This window comes from Carya illinoinensis, chromosome 4, assembly GCF_018687715.1.
Source record: "Carya illinoinensis cultivar Pawnee chromosome 4, C.illinoinensisPawnee_v1, whole genome shotgun sequence".
Lineage (NCBI taxonomy): Eukaryota > Viridiplantae > Streptophyta > Magnoliopsida > Fagales > Juglandaceae > Carya > Carya illinoinensis.
Genome location: NC_056755.1, coordinates 1712794 through 1734061, shown reverse-complemented (window position 1 = coordinate 1734061; position 21268 = coordinate 1712794). Strand labels below are relative to the sequence as shown.

Below are 21268 nucleotides of genomic sequence, written 5' to 3'. Positions count from 1 at the left end.
TGCCCTGCAAAAGGAAAATTCTAATTTAAAACATAATTTTGACCTCTACCTTTTGGATGATATAGATCATTTTAAATAAAAATTAAAAATTAAATATAATATAGTTAGAATATTATTTTTTAATAATATTATTATTTTGATATTTGAAATAATTAAATTATTTATTATATTTTATTTAAAAATTTAAAAAAATTATAATGATAAGATAAAATGAGATAATTTCTTAATTTAAATGAAAATGCGGACGAAGTACAGTAGTCAGTTCTTTTTGTCATACAAGATAAAAATGATTTGATATATAATAAAATATATGGAGGAGAGATAAGACGATTCAAAGGATGGTATCAATTAAAAATTATAGTAGTTTAGATAAACTTATGCAAAGAAGACCGAAATGATACAAAAATAGAGAGGGATACGTGCCTGCAAAAAATTATAAAAAACCAGTATCTTAGTTAATCAGGTTATTAGTTTGCTTACACTATCTATTTAATTTTTCCCTCTAGACGTTATTTATTAAATTTTCTGAGCCTTACCCTTGTCTAGCATATATGGTTCATGCAACAAAACTGGTTTGAATGGCCTTGTCTGCTTATTATTGAAGCTTCCGAAAATACTATTGATACAAAAGAATCACATACACTAATGTGGTAATATATTATATCTCATCTTTATTTATTTTTTTCTTTCTCTCTCTTTCTCCTCCAGCACTAGCCATGGTGGTCGGAGACTACCTCATTATAGGTAGAAGACGCCAGCGATCCAAGCAGCACCATCAACCTAAAGCTCATGGTAGCTCGCTGTGTGCATGGTTGACGGCTTGTGTGGTAGTCGAAGTGGTTGGGATTTGAGCCAACGGCTTGTGTGGTCGATATTCGTTGTCCATTGGCCATTTGTGGTGGTTGAGATATGAGTAGCGAGAAGGGAAAGGGGGGGGGGAAGAGACGGAAAATGGGAGGAGAGGAAAGACGTGGAGGAAGGGAGAAAAAAGAAAAGAAAAAACGACACATGGTACACTGATAATATGTCACATTAGTATGTAGGACATTATGATCTTTTTGTATCTTTAATAGCCTTTCAAAAAAAAATAATACTATATACAGTCACTTTTACGTATTTTTTATATATTCTACTGGTATAATTGATTATATTAATTATTTTTTAATATACAATTAATCATATAATTGGCAGAATTTTTATCAAAAAAATACTCATGTCCTAACGTTAGTGCCAACGTGGCATAACGTGAGTGCTGGTGCAGGAACCTAAATCTGGGCAATCTGTACAATATGGCAACCAGTGTAAAGAAAACAATTTATTGAAGTATACTTATGATTTTGATAACTTGGAGAATATGCCAAAGGTTGCTGCTGTCACAGAAAGGGACACTTCTATCACTCTGTCTCTCTCTTGCCCGGCCTGCCCATCTTCCGTATTACAAACTGCCCTAACTGCCCGTTGTTGGAACTCTTCCCTTCCTATATCAGCTCCCTAGCCCCCTTGCAAGTTGCAAGCTTGGAATGTCTCTCTCTCCCTCGGAGGCCATTTTGACCAAATTTTACAACTAGGTCTGAGGGAGTTTTCAGTTATTCCTGCTCTTTGTCACATTGTTTTATGGTTGTTCATTATTTTACGAGGCATTTGATGGGTTCGAATGATTTGAAGTGAGGTGGCTTGAAATGGATTCTGCATGTGGTAGGTGAATTTTCTCGCTTTTCGGGGTATGATAATTTGATCGCAAGGGTTTTTGGAAGATGGCTTTACAGGCTAATGAAATTAAGGAGATGGCTTTGGATGTGGGCAAGCCAAAGGGAAGGAATAAGAAAGATGGGGGGGAGGTAGAGACTGGGTGTTGGGTTAGTACGGTCGGGTGCTTTGGGAGCTTCATATCTTCAAGATCAAAAGTTGATAGCTCCACTAGTGGACCTACTGCCCCTTATGGTAATTCCTTTCTTGCTTGTTTCGGCTTGTATGTGCACAATACATTTCTGTGGGAGTTCTAATTTTAGGTTCGAATGGATATTTTTTTTTTTCCTTTTGTTTGATTTTTCTTTGCTTTGTTCGCTTGATAAAGTAAAGATACATGCAACTTCTTTTTGATGTGGGGATATTGGTTTTTTTAACTAAAAAATTTTTTGGATCTGAAGAATTTTTAAGCAAACAACTAAGGGTCTTAAGACTAGTATTTTTCAACCTGTTCTCCCAATATTGCATTTTTGTAAGTGATGCGAACTATGCATATTTTATCACAATGTGTTGTTCAATCAGCAATAGTATTTGAAGCAATTAGGCACCCGTTATGAGAATTTTTTGTTTTTATGTTTTTCTTCGTATTTGCCCCTTTGACGTGTATTTCGTTGGTCAGGCCACCACATTATGTTATGACCATAAACTCTGTAGGTCCATATTAACATTTCTTTCACTTGGTTGCTTGATTACAATTACTTAAATCTATTGGGAATGATCTCGCATAAATTCAGTCCTATGCTGGCATTTATACCATCTAGCACACTTTTAAGTTTCCTTAAGATATGAACAAAATAACCGAATACCAATCATTCATTTAAGTGCATCTGTCTTTGTCCAAATCAGCAGAGAATAATTCTATGAATGAAAAAAGCAGAGACCAGCCAGTTGCTTCAGTTGAGTCCTCAACCATCACTAGTAATACTGGAAGTACTTCATCCACGTCAAAATTCAGTTCTGCATCAACGTCAAAATTGAGTATTTCTTCCACTTTAAAATTCAGTGAGGAGCTGAACGTTGCTTCTCAACTTCGGAAGTTTACATTTAATGAGCTAAAGTTGGCGACGAGGAACTTCAGACCTGATAGTATTCTTGGTGAAGGTGGTTTTGGTTGTGTCTTCAAAGGTTGGGTGGAAGAGAATGGCACTGCGCCTGCAAAGCCTGGTACTGGACTTACAGTTGCTGTCAAGATTCTCAACCATGATGGGCATCAGGGTCATAAAGAGTGGCTTGTATAGTCCCTCTTATATAATCTCTCTCTCTCTCTCTCTCTCTCTCTCTCTCTCTCTCTCTCTCTCTCTCTCTCTCTCTCTCTCACACATGCACGCACCACTCAATTTGCTTATTTTTGGAGTGGCGGACACTAGACCACATAATAATCCCATTTCTTTCGTCTCCATTAATATTCATGTTCGTATGCATCACAGGCTGAAATTGATTTGCTTGGTGACCTGAGCCACCCTAATTTGGTTAAATTGATTGGGTTCTGCATTGAAGATGATCAACGGTTACTAGTTTATGAGTTTATGCCTCGGGGAAGTTTGGAGAACCACCTTTTCAGAAGTATGCAACAAATCTTTTATTCTAATAACCAAGCTTCTTTTATCTTAGATATTTTTCAGTTGGTCTAAATGTAATGCATTGTAGTTGAAGTCTAGAATTAGTTTACATTGATCAGATCAGACATGAATTCAAATGGAAGTTTATGGAGAAGTAGGCTCATAATGCTGTTTCATTCAGTTGTCAGTGGTGGTGGCACTTATCATTTCTCTATAAACACTTATCTATGAGCAACTATTGACTGATGATGCATTAAAATATGAATTTTGTTCGGGAAAAATCAAGTTAAGAACTTCCAATTGCAAAAATTAAATGGCATGGTGATTTAATGAATGAATATGCTGAGGTTACAGGTTGTGTTGACCAACCTAGTCAAAGATGTATATATATTGGCTGAAGAAATGAGGACCACGATATATTTGTAGGGTTGTAATCAAGTTTGTCATCCTGAGATTAAGACGGTTTGATTTGTCCACTCATAGCTATGGCCCAATTGAAGAGCCTGCCAATATCCTTTATTTGGATCTGTTATAGTCTTCCTTTTGATCTTTTATTTGTACTAACAACTGCTGAAGGAGCACATGGCTATTTAGCATTTACCGTTCTATGTCAATATGTACACGTATGGCTGCTGCAAGAGTGAGATGGTGCTATTCCAAGTCTTATTTGGATTTGTTATAGTTTTGTTTTGATCTTTTATCTACTAACAACTGCTGAAGGACCACATGGCTATTTAGCATTTACCGTCTATGTCAATATGTACACTTATGGTTGTTGCAGGAATGAGATGGTGGTATTCCAAGTCTTATTGTTTGCTCTATTAGATGCCTCTTATTCTGTTCAGAAGCCAAGTCATCCTTGTTATGTTGTTAATTTGTTTGCCCTGCCATTTGGACTTGTACAGTGTTACGCATCGCACTAAAGGGGAACACTGCATATTATGCCCATACAGTTTGCATTTTCTACTTCTGATTTTAATGTCTGACAGCAACCATGTTAAATGCCTCAGGATCGCTGCCCCTTCCTTGGTCTATCCGGATGAAAATTGCACTTGGTGCTGCAAAGGGCCTTGCCTTTCTTCATGAAGAAGCTCAAAGGCCGATCATATACCGCGATTTCAAAACATCTAATATTTTATTAGATACGGTATGTGACTAAAACTAAGCATTAGCATTGTACTTGCTATTCCATTCTGAAAAAACATATCATTTTAGGATTATAATTCCAAGCTCTCGGATTTTGGACTTGCCAAAGATGGTCCCGAGGGAGACAGAACTCATGTATCGACACGTGTTATGGGAACGTATGGCTATGCAGCTCCAGAGTATGTCTTGACTGGTGAGTGTGATTACAATTAGCAGCTTGACAATAGTTGGCACTAGTGATACTTTTACGATGGGTTGTTAGTGAGTATAAGGGAGAGATTGAGAATTTCCTTATTCCCCGAACTTTAGTTTTTCCCAACAAAAAGCCGAGCAGTTTCTGGTGGAAGAGATGGCATAATTGGCGGGATGGCATATTCCTTAAACCTAACACATGACCAGTTTATCTTTTGGTTTGTGCTGCTGTGTTCTTAGAAGATGAGATTTACTTTTTTAACAGTGCTAGTAATGAAAAAAATGCCTTTAGAAGTACTTCCAACATTTTAAGGGCCGATTTCCTTTCTTCTTTTTTAGTTTTTGTTTTTGGTTTTTTTGTTTTTTGTTTTTTGTTTTTGGGGGGAGGGGGGGGGGGGGGGGGGGGGAGTGGTGGGGTGGGGCCACTCAAGGTTTGCTTTACTTAAATAATATAAATCTGACAGTTATTGCATTTCTACTTTCAGACCTGGCCATGTTTCATAGACCTGACCATGTACTTTGAGGTCTTATCCCTTGTGTGGGAGTCATAGATTCTCCTTAGATGCTTTAATCTTGCGCGGTTCTTTCTTCAGGACATCTGTCATCAAAAAGTGATGTCTACAGTTTTGGAGTTGTCCTACTTGAATTGCTGAGTGGCAGAAGATCCATGGATAAAAAAAGACCAAATGGAGAGCAAAGCCTTGTTGGATGGGCACGGCCATTTCTTGGAGACAAGAAGAAGTTGTATCAGCTAATAGATCCTCGCCTTGAAGGTCACTTCTCGATTAAAGCAGCAGAGAAAGCTGCTCAGCTAGCTGTCCGCTGCCTTGGCCGGGACCCAAAAGCCAGACCTATGATGAGTGACGTTGTTGAAGCCCTAAAGCCTCTGCCAAACCTCAAGGACATGGCCAGCTCTTTCTCTTTCTTCCAGACCATGCAAGCTGATCGTGCCAGGCCCTACCCAAATGCTCCAAATGGAATTGGAAGGCAGGCGGCATCCATGCCAAGGAATGGACAACCAACGAGGAACTTAGTAGCTATAAATGGCCCTAATGCTTCTCCACACCCTCATCGTCTCCATTCACCAAAACCAAATGCTATTGAATCATAGAATTGGTTTTTTCGTTCTTTGGTAGGTATGCTATACATCTTGGATTTGTAAGTTTGATGAACCTCCTTAGGGGAATCTTTGCTTTGATTCTATGTGATGTAGGGTTATTGTGACGCCTCTTGAACCATGGCCCAGAAAGGTTTGGCATTAGGTCTACCGATGACAAGTTATGTCACAGCAAATCAATGCTTAAATGATATATTAGGTGCCAAGAAATGTGTCAATGATCTCCCAAGGGTCCGATTGAAACAGCTGTCTTCGGTGGAAAGTTGAAACTAGGATCATCCAGGTCATAAATTCAAGCATCAATCTTTTCAGGATGGTGGCTGAATGCAGCAGGTTTCTGGTTCAAGACGTGTTACCCTGACACTATTATCCTGGAAAGAGGATGTCTCAGTGTAAGATATAATTCTTTAACTTATGTTATTTGAAACAAAAAACAAAAGCTTTTGTTCTATTGGTTTGTACATCATCAACAGAAATCCAGACAAATTTTGTTTCATGATAAGAAAACCTGCTTAACTTTATGCTACTTCGATTGTAAAAGAGCATGCAGAACAACAATTGGCTGAATCTCATCAGGGCAGAGTGCTGATTATTGGTAAAGTCTTTTAGCATTGTGGCTTTGTAAGATCTACTTAAACCCAACATCGCAGGACTGATGTAACTAGCTACTTACACAGCCACTATTCATTTTTCATAATTTTTTCGAATTACGTTATTCATCATCTTAATTTTCATCGTATTCTTATCATCCTATAATAAGGCATTTCATGATTGGAGACTATTTATATTTCACGTCATAGGATGATGAGAAAAATAATAAATAGATTTTTTCAAATTTTTCTGGTTGGTGCGAACTCCATTATCATCTTACTTGTTTTTTCTTATGTCAGATGCAAGGGGCGTTGAGCATTTGCAATCGCATAATCCGGCCTAATAAATCATATTTATTTTAATCATTTTCATTTTCATTTTAATGAATAATGATAAGAATAGGTCATTTCCCACGCCATTAAAATATTTTTGCTCAAGGGGTGGGTGGCAACGGCAAGAGTAAGATTGTCAGTTTGATTGGTTGACAAATGACGTGTACACCTTTACTCGAAAGCTGGAAAAAAAAAATATATAATTGAATTTGAAATAAAAAACAATTAATTCAACATACACACATATATATATACACACACATATCATACAATTCAAGTATTTAAAATATATATGAAAGGATTTAAAATACTAATTCTTTGAGTACCTTCAATGAGAATATGACATCAAATTAGATAATTTAAATAAAGTTTTAAATTATATATTTGACCTCAATTGTCTAACTTTATAGAGACAAGGAGATTAGAATATAAATTCTTATAATTCAGGGGTGAAATATGTTAAAATTGCAAACTCAAGGATTTTTTTTTTTAAACGTAAAAACTAAACACTTATTTTGCAAAGAGGTTTTTTTTTTTCTTTTTCTTTTTTTCTGTTCATATTTTTTGAATAGATTTAAATATTTTTTAAAAAATAAAAAAATATCCCGAAATATTTAAAATTATTTTCTTAATCATTAAATAAAAAATAATATTTTTGATCAATGGTCACTTTGATTGAGCAGTAAGTGGGGGAGACATTATAGCTTTATTCTTTGGAAAATGCTAAACATAAGAATGAAAAACGTGGACTTCTTTACGGTTGTGATAATGTTGTCAGTCTTTTATTTTTATTTAAAAATAAATAAAATAAAAACAAGATTAGAACCATCAAGGGATAAAAATGAAATTACAGAGTTTCTTCCTTGCGCTTCATTCATCTCTCAATATCCTATTTTCTTGCTTTTTCTCTTTGATCACAGATAGAGCTCTTCCTTACAAACATGATATTTCAATCTCTTGTTAAAACTCCCACCTTCTTCGTCCCTACAAGTTTACGTCTGTTTCTCCTTTCTAGCAAAATCCTCATCAAAACCCATGTAGAAAAGGTAGGGAACCGGCGCGAGGGCTTTTCTTAGAGATCTATGTCGCTACGGAGCACACGGGCACGGTACTTTCAAAATCAGAACATTGTCCAAAACCAGATCGTCTTCTCTCGTCTCTCTCTCCTAGAGGTCGAGATAAGTGGTGGGGCCGAACTTGTTGACTGTCAGTCTGGGTGGGAATTAGCTAGGAAAATGATGCCAGAGAAATGGAGCAGATTAAAGTTGATAGTGGCTGAATCCAACGTGCTGGAGTTGGATGGGAAAAGAAAGAGGGGAGAGAGGAAAAGTGAGAAGAGAAATGAGAAGAAAGAGAGAGGGAAAGAAAGAGAATATAAATTAAGAGAAAAATATAGTTATAAGTATAATTGTATATTAATTTATATATTAATATGATATAATTGGTTAAAATATAGATTTAATTAAAAATAATATTAATTTAAATTTTAAATATAAATAAATTAATATTGATATATGTGACTATATTTATATATATCAAAATTTTAAATTAAGAGAAAATTATCCTTTCACATTCATTCACTTTAAAGATTTGTTAAAGAGTCAATTTAAGACTATTCATTACTGACATATCCGCGCATAACTCAAGTTACGATAACAGGATTTTTAATTTTCTTAGTAAGTAGATTGAAAATTTTGAATTTAAAATAAAATATTAAATATTATTATTATTTTAATATTTAAAAAATTAAAAAAATAAATTATTTATTATATTTTATATAAAAATTTAAAAAAATTATAATGGTAAAATAAAAATTTTTAATTTGAGATAAAAAAATTTTATTCTCAAATCTAACCTTATTCTTTTGCAAATAACTTTCGTTGTACCCCTTACCCCGTGGTCCAATACCGAAAATTAGGCCCACTAATCCAAACATTGGGAAGCACAAGCGACAGCGAGAGAAACTGGAAGTTAGCAGATCGAAAACCATACGAAACCACCCTCTCTCTCTCGGCCATACGAATTAGATCGACAACCATCGCTCTTTTTTCTCTCTCTCGGGGATCTTCGAGGTATAGCCGTAAGTCTCTTAATTTTCGTTTTGTTGCTGGAAAATCATACGAATGATGAGGGTGAACATTCTTAGCAGTCACTTCAGTTTTAGCATGTTAGCTATCTCAGCATCCAAATAGCGCGTTTAATTTGTGTGAAGACTCTTTTATATATGCACTGTTTTAGGTTGTGGTTTTGATTGTACACTTGGATGTTGTTTCCTGTTTGATCGGTGAGAAACAAGAGGAAGAGAAAGCAAAAAGATCAGGAGTCTTCTGTGTTCCTTTCCTTTTGGAATCACAAGTTATTATTCCATGTATACTTGTGGTTATGATTGGCTTTGAAGGGTTTAGTTTGTTGTTTTCTTAGAATTTCTTTTTCTTTTTCTCTTTTACACCCTTCCTATGCTTTCTCGGGCCCAAGCCTTCGAGCTTGAATAATGGATTTTTGTTTTAATCTGTGGAAATAGGTCTATAAAGGCAGTTCATTTTTGTGAGCATAAATGCTACCCTCTGTTCGGTTGCTGAAAAAACAGAGGAAGAGGCCGTAGAGCCTCTTATATTAACTGCTACTTTGTTTATTGAGATTTTCTTAACTCATCAATTGAGTATTATTTATTTATTTTGCAAACGAATTTTTGAACTCGTATTATCTATGTTACACTCTTTTGGTTGCTGAGAAAATTCTGGCAAATAACGGAAAAGAAAATTTTGAATTTAACGACTTGTCTTGTTTTTGTTTCCAGGGAATGAAAATAATTAGACTTTGTAAAGTGAAAAGACATCTGAATTAGTGTACTGGTTTCCTACGTTTTAAGTGCTGGTTGCTTGATTTTCTTTTTTCCTAGAATCAATTAAGGCTTAATTAAGGCTCATAGATGAGATACAGGATAAAATACTGACAGGGTAGCTAAAGACGGTAAAGAGTGCCAAGTATAAAATATTGCATTAGAGATTAAAAGACCATAGAAACTTACGAAATTTTTCTTAATTTGGTTTTCAAGAATGTGATATTGGATCAGTGCTCTCTAGGTGTATGAATTATAACTCCTTTTCTAGGCCAAATTTGCAGATCGAAGTATGGGTCAAGCATTCGGTTGCATCCAAGTGGACCAGTCAAATGTAGTTGTCAGGGAACATTTTGGAAAGTTTGATGATGTGCTTGAGCCAGGGTGTCACTGCTTGCCTTGGTGCCTTGGATACCAGGTTGCTGGTAGCCTCTCACTGCGTGTTCAACAACTTGATGTACGATGCGAGACAAAAACTAAGGTTTTCAACTTCTTTACTTTTCACTTCCCCGAAATGATGTGGTTTGAATCTCATGCTTATCCTCTTCAGATCTTCTGTATTTTTTTTTTTTTTATAATCTTTGATTAATTTTGAATTTATCTTCCATATGAAAGTGTGATATCTTAACATATGGATGTAGTGGTTCAAACTTAGAACTGAAGTCAAATCTCTTTACAGTTTGCATTATTTACATTTCTCTCTCTCATCTTTAATCACACTTACTTATTTCTCTTCTAGTAAAGAGGAGATATATTACTTAATTTCTTCTACCTCCTAAATTTAAAGAGCCTAGTCTGTTTTACTGCCAGCAGTTGACCAAGGTAGCGATTTTGACTTTTCAGGATAATGTCTTTGTCAATGTTGTGGCATCTATTCAATACCGTGCCATTGCTGAAAAAGCATCCGATGCTTTCTATAGACTCTCCAATACCAGGGGACAGATCCAATCCTATGTATTTGATGGTATGTAAAGCAATGTTTGGTGCTTTAGTCCTTCCTGTTATCAAGGAGGAAAAAAAAATCTGCACAGTTTTGGGTTGCAAACAATCATGTATAGCTAGTTATATTCAATGTGAAGAGATTTGTTAACATACATGGTTGGAAGAGATTATTCTTGCAGCTAATGTACTTCATTTCTTCAGTTATAAGGGCAAGTGTCCCGAAGTTGAACTTGGATGCTGTCTTTGAGCAGAAGAATGACATAGCAAAAGCTGTGGAAGAGGAGCTGGAAAAGGTAACATAATCGTTTACTCTTAAGAAAAGAGGGCGTGAATTGTTGTAGATAAGGTATATTCAGAACTAACAATTCGGAAACTCTCTCTTGTACTTTACAGGCTATGTCTACTTATGGGTTTGAAATAGTCCAGACCCTTATTGTGGATATAGAGCCGGATGTTCAAGTGAAGAGAGCAATGAACGAAATAAATGCAGGTAGTGTTTGTAAATTTTTTATGGGAAGTAGATTGCAGAATGATTATGCTCTTTTTGAAAACCTGTAATTTCTTAATGTGGAATATGACTTTGCGCATTATGAAAACTTGTAATTTGCTTCTTAATGATAAGATGCTTATGGATTGCGTACAAGTTGCAACTCTTTTATATGCATTTAACTTTTGTTACACAGCTGCTAGATTGAGGGTGGCAGCAAATGAAAAGGCAGAAGCTGAGAAAATATTGCAGATCAAGAAAGCTGAAGGAGAAGCAGAGTCGAAGTACTTGTCAGGGCTTGGCATAGCTCGCCAACGCCAGGCCATTGTTGATGGCCTGAGGGACAGTGTACTTGCCTTCTCCGACAATGTGCCTGGAACAACTCCCAAAGATGTCATGGACATGGTGCTAGTGACTCAATACTTTGACACAATGAAGGAGATCGGGGCGTCCTCGAAGTCGTCATCCGTTTTCATACCACATGGACCTGGTGCAGTGAGAGACGTTGCTACACAAATTCGAGAGGGTCTCCTTCAGGCTAGTTCTGTGGAAAAAATATGAGCTCTGGTGGAGTGGGTGATGCGTGTTTGGTATATAGGTTTTATATTGAACTTCTACTCATGAGCAGATCTTATTTTGATTTGTTTGTTTTGGGCTCTCTTCGTTCATCACATATCAGAGAGAGTGACGGTCTCGAAGTGACTTGATGGCTGAAGGATAACGTAGTTCCCAATAGGAACCCTGTGTAATTATTCAAATGCAAAGTGATTAGTGTGTGTAATTTTACCCCGAATGTCTCTCTTGTTATGCTTGAAACCAGAGAATATAAAGTGAGTATTTATGTAAGATTGTAATTTTCTCATTTCATTTGCATTTGTATATACGTCTATATATCGTCAACCTTGATAGTGTGGGATCTTTGAACAGTTAATTCTTTCTCGTAAACTTAGTTTTAATTAGTTTTTTTACAAACCACTTTTCGAATTAAATAAAAATTTGATAGGGGGGCCATGAAATTAATTTTCAAGGGACCACTGCAAACAAAATATTTAACATGTAGAAATTACATAACTATTTTTTAAGGATGCTACCCTTCATTTTAGATCACACATTTTATATATCAAAAAATTAAATTTTCTTTTATTTTATTTTGGGGAGGGATTGGCATTAATGATGCCACTTGTGCAACACCCTGTCATTTCTTAGATAATAATAGATAATTATGCCATTTGTTTTAATTATATTTATTTGACTTGACCTACTTATTCGATCTGAACCGGAAAAATAAACTAACCACTAGTTTTTTAAGAAACCATAAAAAAAATAAAAATAAAAATAAAAAATAAAAAAATCAATTACTTGAACCGGGAATGAAATTTTCCAAACATTGACAAAAGAAAAATGCTAAAGCTCTTGAATTTAGGAGTATTTTTTTAAAAAAAATTTTTACTTAGTAATTAAGTAAATTTTTAGTAATGTTGTGATTTTTTTTTTAATTTAAGAATATAAAAAAATCAATGAAAATGAAAAAGAAAAAAAAAAGGGTATTGATTCGGTGACTTTTTGGGTGAAAATTTTTGGTAGCTGTAGCTGTACTCGACAAAATTAGTACATCGCGAAAGTGACGCAACATGACTTCAACGGCACGCGAATGAGACGGAAATTAAGGCAAGATGGGTTTTCTTATAATTTTATCAAGTAACTATCGCCAAGTTGTATTTATACTATTTTTCAGATTTTCTTTATTAATAATTATTCGATGGTTATCTATTGAATCTTGGAATAATTTTAGATGTTATCATCTTAATTCTTATAATTTTTTTTTATATATTTTACTTGTTAATTTATTATCTAACAACACGTCATAAAACGATAACATGATAATAAAAAATAAGATGGTAAATAATTTTAACAACTAATCTTGCAATCGTTTTCGTCAATGGGCCCTAAACGTATCACATATTAAATAAAATAAAATAAGATTGTGATAAGTCAGAAGGATCGTAATTTGTTATGCAGTTCGTAGGAAAAGCCCCCCAAAAAAACAAAGGGCTGTCTGATCTTATCTAGCTGTTCATAAAAAACCAATATCTATTATTCAAGTACTCACAAGTCACAAGAACGTTCGATATTGTCTGACTATTTCTCATTGGCAAATTATATTTTATTTACGCCGAATATAATTTGGATATATTCGAGTGAACAAAATGAAAAAGAAATTAGGAAAAGCCTTCGAATGTGCACTGTCTTTACCTTGTTATTGACAATACTGTCTTCTGGGTCCCTTCTTGCTCTTGGGACCAGTGAAATGCCATTCATCGGTTATCTTATCCAATTGCGCAGCACCTTCAAATGCCCTTTAGACATTTCCATGTATGGGGGCATTAACGTAATCTCCACTCACGCCTGAAGTTTCCTAGCAAGTGCCTTCAACTTGGTTAGGTTTTCTTTCTTTTTTGTATTTGTGTTTTCCAACTTGGCAGATTGGTAAGGACATATATGCCGAGGAAGCAACAAAGAATTCTTGGTTATAATCATGCGGAGGCACTGACGGTGACAGGTTTTCTGTAAGTATATCCGCAATTCTGCACAGTACTCTGTTTTATTCCCCTCCATAAATTTCAGTACACCATCTCGGTGCCTATCTTGCAGCTTTTTGGTATGTTTTTCCATTAATCGAATTCTGAATATTCAGACAGTGATCTTAGTTTCTCTGGTAATCCTGAGTTTTTCATCTACCTTACTCGTATCGATGATCTTTGTTTTCCATCTTGTTTCTTTACCATCTTCCATTTCTAACCTATGACCTGATGAGTTTCACAAAACCTGCCTCAGATTTAGAAATATTACTTCAATTTGGTAAATTCCACATACTTAATATATGACAGAGTCCAGCTTTATAAGTATCTACCAGGATTAACACACACTTCATTGCAGCTTTTCATCGTCCGATCACTATTGTTTACATAACTATCTGTATATGTTCTTAGAATATGTAATCCCGAATATGAATGGAAGACCAATAACATATTTAACCTGTCTATATATATCACCTTCTTAATTCCACATAACAATCTTCGGACACTTTTAAGTTCTAAAAGCTGCATATAGTGTGCAAGTTCCGCGCTCTATCTTTTATATGAGATCGATATATTGATAATTTGCCTATAAATTGGAGCTTTTCATATACAATTTTCACATAAAAATTGACCTCCTCTGTTTAGGATTTGGATCCGATTGTGGGAAAATTAAAGAGATGCTTAATTCCACATAAACTGTTGAGCTTTATTGGAGATAAAATTCAAAATGATCCTAACGGCACACCACAAGCCAAGTCAACAAGTGTGCCGAGCATAACCTGAGGATGTTTGTTACTGATACTTTGGGCCAGCTGATTTGTTTGTTAGCGCTGTGCTATTACTTTTGATTTTCGAATACCTTTTGTATAGGAGGAGGTTTTGGATAGTTTGTCTATAAATCTTATACGCTGTGTACACTTCAAATCTTCTTGAATGAAAACATCTTATCCATACAATTTTTCTTCTCGTGAATATTTTACATGGTATCACAGCCAGTAAGACTCACGTTCTAACCGATCCTCTTCAAGATGTCTGCCTCCCCAAATTCGTCAACTTCAAATGCTTCCGAGTCTGACCTTCCTACCTTATTTTACAAGCTTTAATGACCATTTAGATGGCAGAAAGGGCAAAGGTCATAACTGGCTCTAAATTTCAATATAAGGATGCAGTGAACCATGCAAGATGTCCTATAGTGCAGGAATATGAATTCCTTTCAATTTCCTCAGTCTTTCTAACTGTCAGTCATGGGGGATTTTATCACCATTTTCTTGGATTCTTTTCAGCAAGGAACATATATAAGCTAAACAATCATGGGTGGCTTATTATGCTGTGTACAAGTCAACCAATCCACAGTTGCCGTCAAGGAAAGCTTTGGAAAGTATAATGATGTACTCGAACCAGGATGCCATTGTGTCCCTTGGGTTTTAGGTAGTCGCCTAGCTGGCCACGTCACACTTCGGATGCAGCAGTTGGATGTGCGATGTGAGACAAAGACAAAGGTTTGCTCCATTCAGAGCAATTTCTTTCTTCTCACCACAAAATAAATACTGCTCATGTTCTGTTTTACCGGTATGTGACAAATGGGAAAGCCCCATATCTTTATGGGGGAAAAAAGAAAAATGAGGAACAAGCTTAAAAGACCAGTTATCATCAAAATTGTTGCGAATGACTTGGTCAGCATATATCAGTGACCTTTGAAACCTTGATTAAAGCTTCACTCGATCATAGGTTCACCCTTTGTTATGCTCATTGGATAGCACAGACATTCGATGTCAGAGATTCTTGTTAATGCCAAAAGGGAAAAAGAGAGGAAAAAAAAAAAAAAAAAACTTTTCAAGGAAAGCTACATTAAAGTATAAGAATGAATGAGCATATGAGTATCCATTGCTTCACATCATAAGCTCCTTATGAAGAATATCTTAAATTAAATTCAAGGATCGTATTAACCTTTTTAAGTGGATAAGATATATTATCAATGACCTTATAATGTATTTCATTCAGGACAATGTGTTCGTTACAGTCGTTGCATCCATTCAATACCGTGTTATGGCTGATAAGGCAAGTGATGCTTTCTACAAACTTACCAATGCAAAAACCCAACTCCAAGCCTATGTATTTGATGGTATGATCCCAAACTCTCCTAAAAAAAAATCTTATAAATAGTCATGATGCTAACGTATTTTGATGTCTATTACCGTATTCGATTGTTTAGTAATCAGAGCAAGCGTTCCAAAGCTAAACTTAGATGATGTCTTTGAGCAAAAAAATGATATTGCAAAAGCAGTTGAAGATCAGCTTGAAAAGGTCAGAATTCAGTCGGAGTGATATTATTCTTTGAGATTCATATATCAACTTAGTTAACAAATATTTGCTTTAAAATGATTCACAGGCTATGTCTACGTATGGGTATCAGATTGTCCAGACACTCATTGTTGACATAGAACCGGATGAGCACGTGAAGCGATCCATGAATGAAATTAATGCCGGTATATATCTATTATCTTTGCTTTTTTTGTTTTCTTTTTAGATCGGGGAAAAGCTTCATTGAAAGGAAGAACAACATAGAATCTCCAAGGAAGTCTTTTACATCATCAACTAATAAGATCATAGGGATAACTCGACTTAAAATTAAAGGAGATGCTGTCTTATTTGCCAATTTGAATCGTATCGGAAGGCAGCCTTATTTGCCAGTTGAAGTCCTTATGATAGTCCTTTTTGGTCTTTGTTTGAATGTTTACAGCTGCAAGGTTGAGGGTAGCAACTAGCGAGAAAGGAGAAGCAGAGAAAATCGTGCAGATAAAGCGAGCAGAGGGCGAGGCAGAAGCCAAATATCTTGCGGGAGTGGGAATTGCCCGGCAGCGCCAGGCAATTGTGGATGGTTTGAGAGACAGCGTGCTCGGCTTCTCGGTCAATGTGCCGGGGACCACTGCTAAGGATGTGCTGGACATGGTTCTTATCACGCAGTACTTTGACACCATGAAGGAAATTGGAGCTAACTCTAAATCCTCAGCAGTGTTCATTCCACATGGACCAGGTATGGTGCATGATGTCGCCTCGCAGATTCGAGATGGGCTGCTTCAGGCATCCTCTCACTAGTAACAATCAAGTCTCAATTATAAATGATGCGCCGGGGTCCTAATGAAGGTGTGATGTGGTGTAACTTATGTAAGTGTGCTCTGCCCAGGACTGCTCACACGTGGTTGGATTTGAGCATTTTTCTTATTGTGCATAACGCATATCAAAAAAGTTTTAAACTCGTAATTTGAAGTTCTGCCATGTCGGAACTGCTATGTCGATGTATATTAGAAGATTATGTCCCGCTACAGCCAAGAAATTTACATGATGAGCGACCTTAAAAGTTGACAGGAAACGGAACAAGAAACTCCCTAAGAACAGAAAAGACAACGGCTGTAAATAAAAATCCCACCTAGAAGTGGTCCTCAAGTATCTCTGGGGGTCCATATAAAGAAACATATAAATACACCCTACCTCTAACACCAGAACCTGGTTGAGTTACTGAGTCCTGACTAGGAAAAAGACTCCGGCCCCAGACGAATTTGCACAAGATAAGGATCCAATTCCTAAGATGTTGGGAGCTCTACTTACTGCGTGAGAACACAGCAGAATGACAGAACCAACCTATTCCCCCTTTAGGACTTCATCAAGGATCTTAGAACAGTAATTACACCTGATTCTGCAGTACCATCCACCCCCAAGGTAACTTGTCCATTACACACAAAAGTCTTGGCATAAATCACACAACTTGATGGATCCAATCGCAGTTTCGAAAGCAGAGAAACATCTGGCACAAGATTGTTGAGTATTAACCCATAATGGGTCAATCAAAAAACTATTATCATGCCAAATCTTCTATCGAATAAGTCATCTCTTGCCCCCTTCTTATCAGAAGATTTTCCACTAGAAACCAAAACAACCATTACAAGAGCCAGGCCCCACCTATACGTACCTTATAATGCAAGGAAAAGAAGGATTGAGATCTCAACAGTAACTCTGGATGGCCCATTGCCTTATAGGCTTATATCATTAAACGGCTACTAATTTGGGCACAAGACAGAGCTCAATCAGGCGTCGGAATTCAACTATTGCAAGGTACCCAGATAACACCGTAATGTTATTTTCAGAATCGCAGTAGGTGACGGATAACTTGGCATCTCCTCTAAAAACAGCCTCGAACCAGTTCTCTCCCAGAGACAAATTAATTTAAAAAAAAAAAAAGGAAACAAGAAAGAGACTGAATGCAAGAAGGGCCTCATCCTTGAAAATATATATATATATATATATATATTATATACAACCAAGATACGAAAAAAAAAAGAAGCCAGAAACACCATTAAGGAAAAAAGAGAATTGCTGAAAAATCACCATAAAAAGGATGGAACAAAATCTCAGAAGTCAAAACTCTTTGATAACAACCATTCATCCCCATTTGGACGAAAAGGCGGTGAAATTGTAAAAACTCAAGGAAATTCTAACGTTGGTTTGTGACACCATCTAATATTTATTTTACAATTCAAAGCCACGGAAAGAGAAATTAGAAGTCATAACCATAAACACTCTTTGAGTCCAAAAAGAGAACTAAACTAAGTTCCTCAAACCTACCTGAAAGCTCCACATCATAAAAGAGCAGAGTACACTCATGGCTTAAGAGCCAAAGCTAGTCCAACCTTGGCACTCTTCTCAATGGCCCTGGTGTCTACCTCTCCAGAAATGGTGAAAAGCGACTTAGGACGCCACTCGTGCTGAATAAGAGCACTGGCCTTGCCAAAATTGTTCACCCGCGCCTTCAATGTGGTCAATGGGTCTAATGCATGCTGGGTACCAACAGTGATGGTATTCTCATTGGTTGAAAAGCTATGGGTAACCTCACCTCCAACAGCTGTGTTGGTTAGGAGGTTCACTGAATGATAATAGGAGGCACTCAGGGAATCACCTTTGTCATTCCTGTATAATCAATATATGCTCATCATATAATGCAACCACAAGAACCATCCTCTCCCAATGCCCACAAAAAAACATATGATAGCAAAAAAATAAAAACTTATAAACATGTCAGATCTACCCTGAAAATGAGTTTCATTCATGCTCATAAAATGATAGTGCTGATTATGTTGAGCAGAAGAAGTATATGCAAACATATACCACACAAGTTAAAAAGGGGGGAAAGTTCATACGCTTCTTTTTTTTCACCCACCATTCAAAGAATTACTCACAGGGTCAACGAAGCAATTAAGTCCGCATTGGAGAAGCTCAATCCAGCATTGCATTTTGTGAAATTCCCAGTCTTGCTGTCAAATGAGAGATCCGTGCCCAGTGCAACAAGATTAGTTCCTATAACACTGGAGAAGTTAACAATAGGATTTGCAGTCAACCCAACACTGGTGCTTATCCCTGCATAGTCATGCAAATACTGGAGTTCCACCTGTTCCGCAATAAAAAATTATTCAAACAATAATTTTCATGCCTGTGTCCATGATGATAAAGTATCTCAGACAAAAATTTAGCATTTGAGAAGTCAGCAGCAGTTAAATACAAATTCCTTTTTTGGTTGGTAGATACTAGATAAGATGTCATCATACAAAAACTGGATATTATTACATTGCTCACCTTGCCAGACCTTTGATCAGGAACTCTGAAGCTAACGATTGTCTTGAGACCAGGAGTGGGCTCATCAATTGTTATGGTTGTCAAAAGCTGATCATAATATAAGCTTTTAGTGACAAAGTAAACACATTGAAGAAGGGTAGATAAATTTCTTTTGGACATGGGGTTTTTAATTCAATCATTAAAAATCTTGCAATCATATAGGCTATTCACCTAGGTAAAACAAAATACTTTGGTTATTAAACTGATCAATTGCAATGATGATTTCAACCACAATAACTGCAAACTTTACAGCATGCTAAGAACAAGTATAGGGGGAGGATTTCTTGGTCATTTTTCATTTCTCCAAAGTCATAGATGGAGGTTAGACTTTCCACCTTCCTATGCAGGGCATAGTCAACATAAAACCCAGTTGCTCTTATCCAACTACATGTTCTTTTGAATAAGCTATCAATAGCAATATATACTACAGATACATGGGGAGGACTAACATGTGACTTTCAAAAACTAATGTCAAATGGTACAGATTCAGCATTAGGTTTCTGATGTCAATATGGGTCCAACCACAAGGCAGGGGAAATCCCAACATGAAATATGGGAGATAATAAAGAAAGTACCACTGAATAAGAAGCTTGAGCTTACATTGGAGTTTGTATCCACTTTGATGTCAGTTGTGATGTTTTTGTTCTTCAATTGAGTGTTGACATCAGCCAAAAAAATCTCTCCTTTCTTTGTTCCTGATGAAGTGATAGCCTGGAGTCAAAAATACAGGTCAGCATCAACACGTCATAAGGTATTATTATTTTTATTATTGAGAAAAATAGCTTAAAAATAGATGAAAAATTATCATTATTAACCAGGTTGGGAGGATCAAGCTCATATAACTGAGTTTCATACCTACTAATGTGGGAATAAGAAACAGCTCTGAATCTCTTTCTCTCTTGATAAATAAGAATAAGAGTTTATCGAATCAAGTAAGCATAGCATAAGTACACACGAAGTATACAAAAGCAAACACCTAATTACAAGTTAGGGACTAGAAAATGATACAAGCTGTTTGCTCAGAATCTCGTATTGACCATATACATATCTCTGTTCCCGTGTTTGAAATAAACAAATATAAAGATAACGATTTGTTAGAGAGAAAAAATACAAATTTTGATCATAGTTCAGAAGCATTAAAAAAGGTAATGCAAGTTTATATAAATTTCTCCTAAAAAACCCACTTTAAAAAAAAACAGCTGTAAAGAAAATCTCAATATGCCGCTATAAATTCATCACCAGCACAATATAAAGCGTATATCTTCGTCCCGAGCCTTCTAGTAATCGTAGTAAGTATATAATCACATGTCAAATCGTACATTCAACAATATGAAGTTGTATAACCCAACTTCTTAATTACAGATCTTCTGAAAGCAAATAACGACTTACAACTCCGGTGGGCGAATAGGTAGTGATGGTGAATTTGTGGTCGCTCTGGTAATCCTTGTAGAGAAGATCTGAAACCCAAAAATAAAAAATAAACACAAAAATAAACAACAAAGCCTTAACAAAAATCTTAATATATGCAGAGAAATAACCTCTGGCTTTCTTGCCGATATCAGAGTAGAGGCCAGGACCCTTGCCCATCGTTGTGCGAAAAATGGAGATCCGAAACTCGACGAAGGGTAAGGAGGATATAGAAGGGATAGCTCTCGCACTCTGAACGGTAGTTGTTAGGGGACTGATATATACAGAGTGAGAAACCCTAATCTAAGCTTAGATTTCATTTTCAGGAGAGGCTTAACAGGGGCCGTTAGATCTGGGTAAAATGCTCTTTCGGGGATGTCTTTAACCACCGATTTGTACGATTTCTTCTGATTTCGAGGCTTCACTGAGGTAATGACGCGAGTATTGTTTAAAGATAATTAAAACGTATTTAACGATTTTCTTATCTTTTATTTTCTTTTTAAAAAAAAAAAAGATATTCAGGAAAATTCGTGAATTTTATAAAATTTATGTGGGTTAAATCTTACAAATATTTTCATGTAAAATAAGGAGCTAGACAGCTTCAAACCGAGATATCAGCCGAAGGCAGCGAGAATGCAAGAAATTTGTTGACACATGGCATTCAATA

General features: G+C 36.1%; 4 protein-coding genes across 11 annotated transcripts; 3 read left to right on the top strand and 1 right to left on the bottom strand.

The window, feature by feature from the left end:
- Window positions 1-1483: 1483 nt before the first annotated feature.
- LOC122307613 (serine/threonine-protein kinase PBL34-like) lies at window positions 1484-6286 on the top strand. Of its 3 annotated transcripts, XM_043120590.1 has the most exons (7): window positions 1484-1941; window positions 2593-2978; window positions 3174-3309; window positions 4316-4452; window positions 4521-4644; window positions 5237-5775; window positions 5857-6286. In XM_043120590.1, exons 1-6 carry the CDS (start codon window positions 1755-1757, stop codon window positions 5752-5754), a joined length of 1488 nt encoding a protein of 495 aa, XP_042976524.1. In that variant the 5' UTR covers window positions 1484-1754; the 3' UTR covers window positions 5755-5775; window positions 5857-6286. The 3 variants fall into 3 exon arrangements, with proteins under 3 accessions (XP_042976524.1, XP_042976523.1, XP_042976525.1); XM_043120589.1 differs by having other exon boundaries at window positions 1486-1941; window positions 5237-6286; XM_043120591.1 differs by having other exon boundaries at window positions 1488-1941; window positions 2596-2978; window positions 5237-6286.
- A 2338-nt stretch (window positions 6287-8624) lies between these two features.
- LOC122307615 (hypersensitive-induced response protein 1-like) lies at window positions 8625-11818 on the top strand. Of its 5 annotated transcripts, none has more exons than XM_043120594.1 (6): window positions 8625-8755; window positions 9807-10003; window positions 10366-10486; window positions 10666-10757; window positions 10858-10954; window positions 11148-11818. In XM_043120594.1, the coding sequence occupies exons 2-6, from the start codon at window positions 9815-9817 to the stop codon at window positions 11510-11512; spliced, it is 864 nt and encodes a 287-aa protein (XP_042976528.1). In that variant the 5' UTR covers window positions 8625-8755; window positions 9807-9814; the 3' UTR covers window positions 11513-11818. The 5 variants fall into 5 exon arrangements, with proteins under 5 accessions (XP_042976528.1, XP_042976530.1, XP_042976529.1 ...); XM_043120596.1 differs by having other exon boundaries at window positions 8632-8755; window positions 9794-10003; XM_043120595.1 differs by having other exon boundaries at window positions 8637-8763.
- Window positions 11819-13360: 1542 nt separating this feature from the next.
- On the top strand, window positions 13361-16820 carry LOC122307610 (hypersensitive-induced reaction 1 protein-like). Of its 2 annotated transcripts, none has more exons than XM_043120585.1 (6): window positions 13361-13518; window positions 14814-15029; window positions 15532-15652; window positions 15743-15834; window positions 15920-16016; window positions 16271-16820. In XM_043120585.1, exons 2-6 carry the CDS (start codon window positions 14841-14843, stop codon window positions 16624-16626), a joined length of 855 nt encoding a protein of 284 aa, XP_042976519.1. In that variant the 5' UTR covers window positions 13361-13518; window positions 14814-14840; the 3' UTR covers window positions 16627-16820. The 2 variants fall into 2 exon arrangements, with proteins under 2 accessions (XP_042976519.1, XP_042976520.1); XM_043120586.1 differs by having other exon boundaries at window positions 13461-13610.
- A 1061-nt stretch (window positions 16821-17881) lies between these two features.
- LOC122307611 (mitochondrial outer membrane protein porin of 34 kDa) lies at window positions 17882-20958 on the bottom strand. The gene is made up of 6 exons (XM_043120588.1): window positions 20733-20958; window positions 20584-20651; window positions 19795-19905; window positions 19156-19242; window positions 18762-18970; window positions 17882-18492 (listed from the first exon to the last, which is right to left on the bottom strand). Exons 1-6 carry the CDS (start codon window positions 20779-20781, stop codon window positions 18186-18188), a joined length of 831 nt encoding a protein of 276 aa, XP_042976522.1. The 5' UTR covers window positions 20782-20958; the 3' UTR covers window positions 17882-18185.
- Between the last annotated feature and the right edge of the window lie 310 nt (window positions 20959-21268).